The following is a 2027-nucleotide window of genomic DNA, read 5'->3' as shown; positions in this document are numbered from 1 at the left end:
AGATTATACAGAATTTAGAGCAAACAGACTTTAATGAACACATAAATAGATCAAACTTCAAAAAGCTCATCATTAGCTGTCATTTCTTACGCCTCACTCAGCTTTTAAATGAAGTTTTTAACATTAAAACAGACAAAAACCTGATCATACAGAAAATAAAACTATATATTGTTGGCTTCTAAGTCACTGTCAGAGAAAACTTCACTATTAAGACTCTAGGGGGCGGGGCCTAATGAAATCTAAACGTTATCTTGGGGGCCGGATGAAATGTTCCAGAGGGCCAGATCTGGCCCGCGGGCCTTGACTTTGACTCGTGTGGGTTAGGGTATAAAACACAACTGAAACGATGCGATCATTACCTGTTAGAAAGTGGTCGCTGTGTGTTTCTGCACCTCCTGCTTTTAGCCGCAGACTGTTGATCTTTCTCTCTATTAGAACAGTTGGAACAACCGCACACGACACGGGTTTTAGGCCTTTCGAAGCTGGGTCAACAGAAGCAAACGGGCTGCGTTTACTTCCTGACCCCCCACCCCCCTCCTCCATCTGCATTGACGTCGTCTGCAGCCGCAGCGATTGTAGCATTTCGTCGTATGCAGACGATACGGCGGTTTATATCCGTGGTAAGGGTCTGACACGAGTTAGAAGTCCCGAAACAGCTCAAATATTTCCTGCCGCCTCGTGGACCTTTGACCTTTACACGGAATAAAAGCAGCTAAATAAGTCTAGATCGGTATGAATGTTTTCTTCTGGTTCCAGAGTAGAATTAGAAGCTACGACTCTTTTCTGAATCCAAGCATCTTCAAGTCGTGAATACATCTAAACTGTTTAAGCCTCAGTACCCCCACTTCAGCAGTTTCAGCCTTTATATTATATCGGCGAGCATCAGGCAGCCATTTTTAAACTAGGAGAACGTCGCACTTCCTGTTAACTTTAGGGTAAAGTTACAACATTGTTCATTAAGGTGCAACGCTTTGACAAATAAAGCTTAAAAAGCTGCAAGCCGGTAGATTTTAATTCTTCTCTGGACTCACGGGTGTGACCATGACGAGTCCGACCAGGAAGCAGACGACGCACACGAACAGCAGCAGCAGCTCCCTGCGGCGGCCTCGGCGGATCAGGTGGGGGTACAGGTCGGTCACCGACGTCATCAGCGCCTCCAGGCTCACAAACTGGGGGGCAAAGAGGGCGGCGAGCGTGAGGTCCGCGGCAAGCGTGAGGTCCGCGGCGAGCGCTGATGAAATCTGCATGCGTTCGGTCGGCGTCTACCTGCGTGTCCAGTCCCAGCATGATGATCATGAGGAAGAAGCAGACGGCCCAGAGCTGAGGAAGAGGCATCATGGCGACGGCTCTCGGGTAGGCGATGAAGGCCAGCCCGGGCCCTGGGAGGAGGAGAGACCGCCAGAAAGTCAGCTTTCATCGAAAAGTGATGTTCAACTTCCAGTCGGACGTCCCGTTTCACCTGATTGGGCCACGGTGGCGATGTCCACGCCCTGCTCCTCGGCCATGAAGCCCAGCACCGAGAAGATGGCGAAGCCCGCCAGGAAGCTGGTGCTGCTGTTCAGCAGGCACAGCATGAAGGAGTCTCTGCAGGACAAAAACACAAAACGGGTTGGTAGGAAGGAGAGGGACGCTTTTGGCTCGGTCCGTGGGAGCGTGTGAGGCTGTGGGGGGAAAACGAGACTTTTCCTTCGAGGTGTGGCTACGTGGGCGTCGTTTTCTCTTTCCCATTCCCGCCATTCCTCCAGGAAGCCTGCTGTCCGGGCGGGAGCGAACGTCTGTCGGCCTGAAAGTAAGAGTGTGTGTGTGTGTGTGTGTGTCGGGCGGCTCACTTGTAGCAGTCGTTGTTGTATTTGTTGTAACTCCCCAGGACTGTGAGACTTCCCAAGCAGATTCCATAAGAGAAGAAGATCTGGGTGCCTGCGTCCATCCACACCTGCGGAGGAACGCCGGAGGGAGACGGTTACAGTCACTCACCTGAAACAGCAGCCAATTAAAACTTGGTGTGAGTCGGCGTCGCACCTGCGGGT

The 2027-nt window shown here is 51.4% G+C and overlaps 1 protein-coding gene across 1 annotated transcript; it reads right to left on the bottom strand.

The window, feature by feature from the left end:
* Positions 1 to 82: 82 nt before the first annotated feature.
* On the bottom strand, positions 83 to 2021 carry LOC108248766 (sodium- and chloride-dependent GABA transporter 2-like). The gene is made up of 4 exons (XM_017437739.3): positions 1830 to 2021; positions 1460 to 1584; positions 1267 to 1379; positions 83 to 1169 (listed from the first exon to the last, which is right to left on the bottom strand). The coding sequence occupies exons 1-4, from the start codon at positions 1925 to 1927 to the stop codon at positions 1011 to 1013; spliced, it is 495 nt and encodes a 164-aa protein (XP_017293228.1). The 5' UTR covers positions 1928 to 2021; the 3' UTR covers positions 83 to 1010.
* Between the last annotated feature and the right edge of the window lie 6 nt (positions 2022 to 2027).

The sequence above is a fragment of the Kryptolebias marmoratus genome, linkage group LG23 (genome assembly GCF_001649575.2).
Source record: "Kryptolebias marmoratus isolate JLee-2015 linkage group LG23, ASM164957v2, whole genome shotgun sequence".
NCBI lineage: Eukaryota > Metazoa > Chordata > Actinopteri > Cyprinodontiformes > Rivulidae > Kryptolebias > Kryptolebias marmoratus.
The sequence above is the reverse complement of the archived record's forward strand: the minus strand, read 5'-3'. Positions and strand labels throughout refer to the sequence as shown.

Excerpts from the sequence above, each read along its gene's own strand:
- LOC108248766 (XM_017437739.3), bottom strand. The coding sequence starts at position 1,927 with ATGGACGCAGGCACCCAGATCTTCTTCTCTTATGGAATCTGCTTGGGA. Across the intron at positions 1,585-1,829 it reads TACAACAACGACTGCTACAA|AGACTCCTTCATGCTGTGCC; the intron begins GTGAGCCGCCCG and ends TTTGTCCTGCAG. Across the intron at positions 1,380-1,459 it reads CGCCACCGTGGCCCAATCAG|GGCCCGGGCTGGCCTTCATC; the intron begins GTGAAACGGGAC and ends TCCTCCTCCCAG.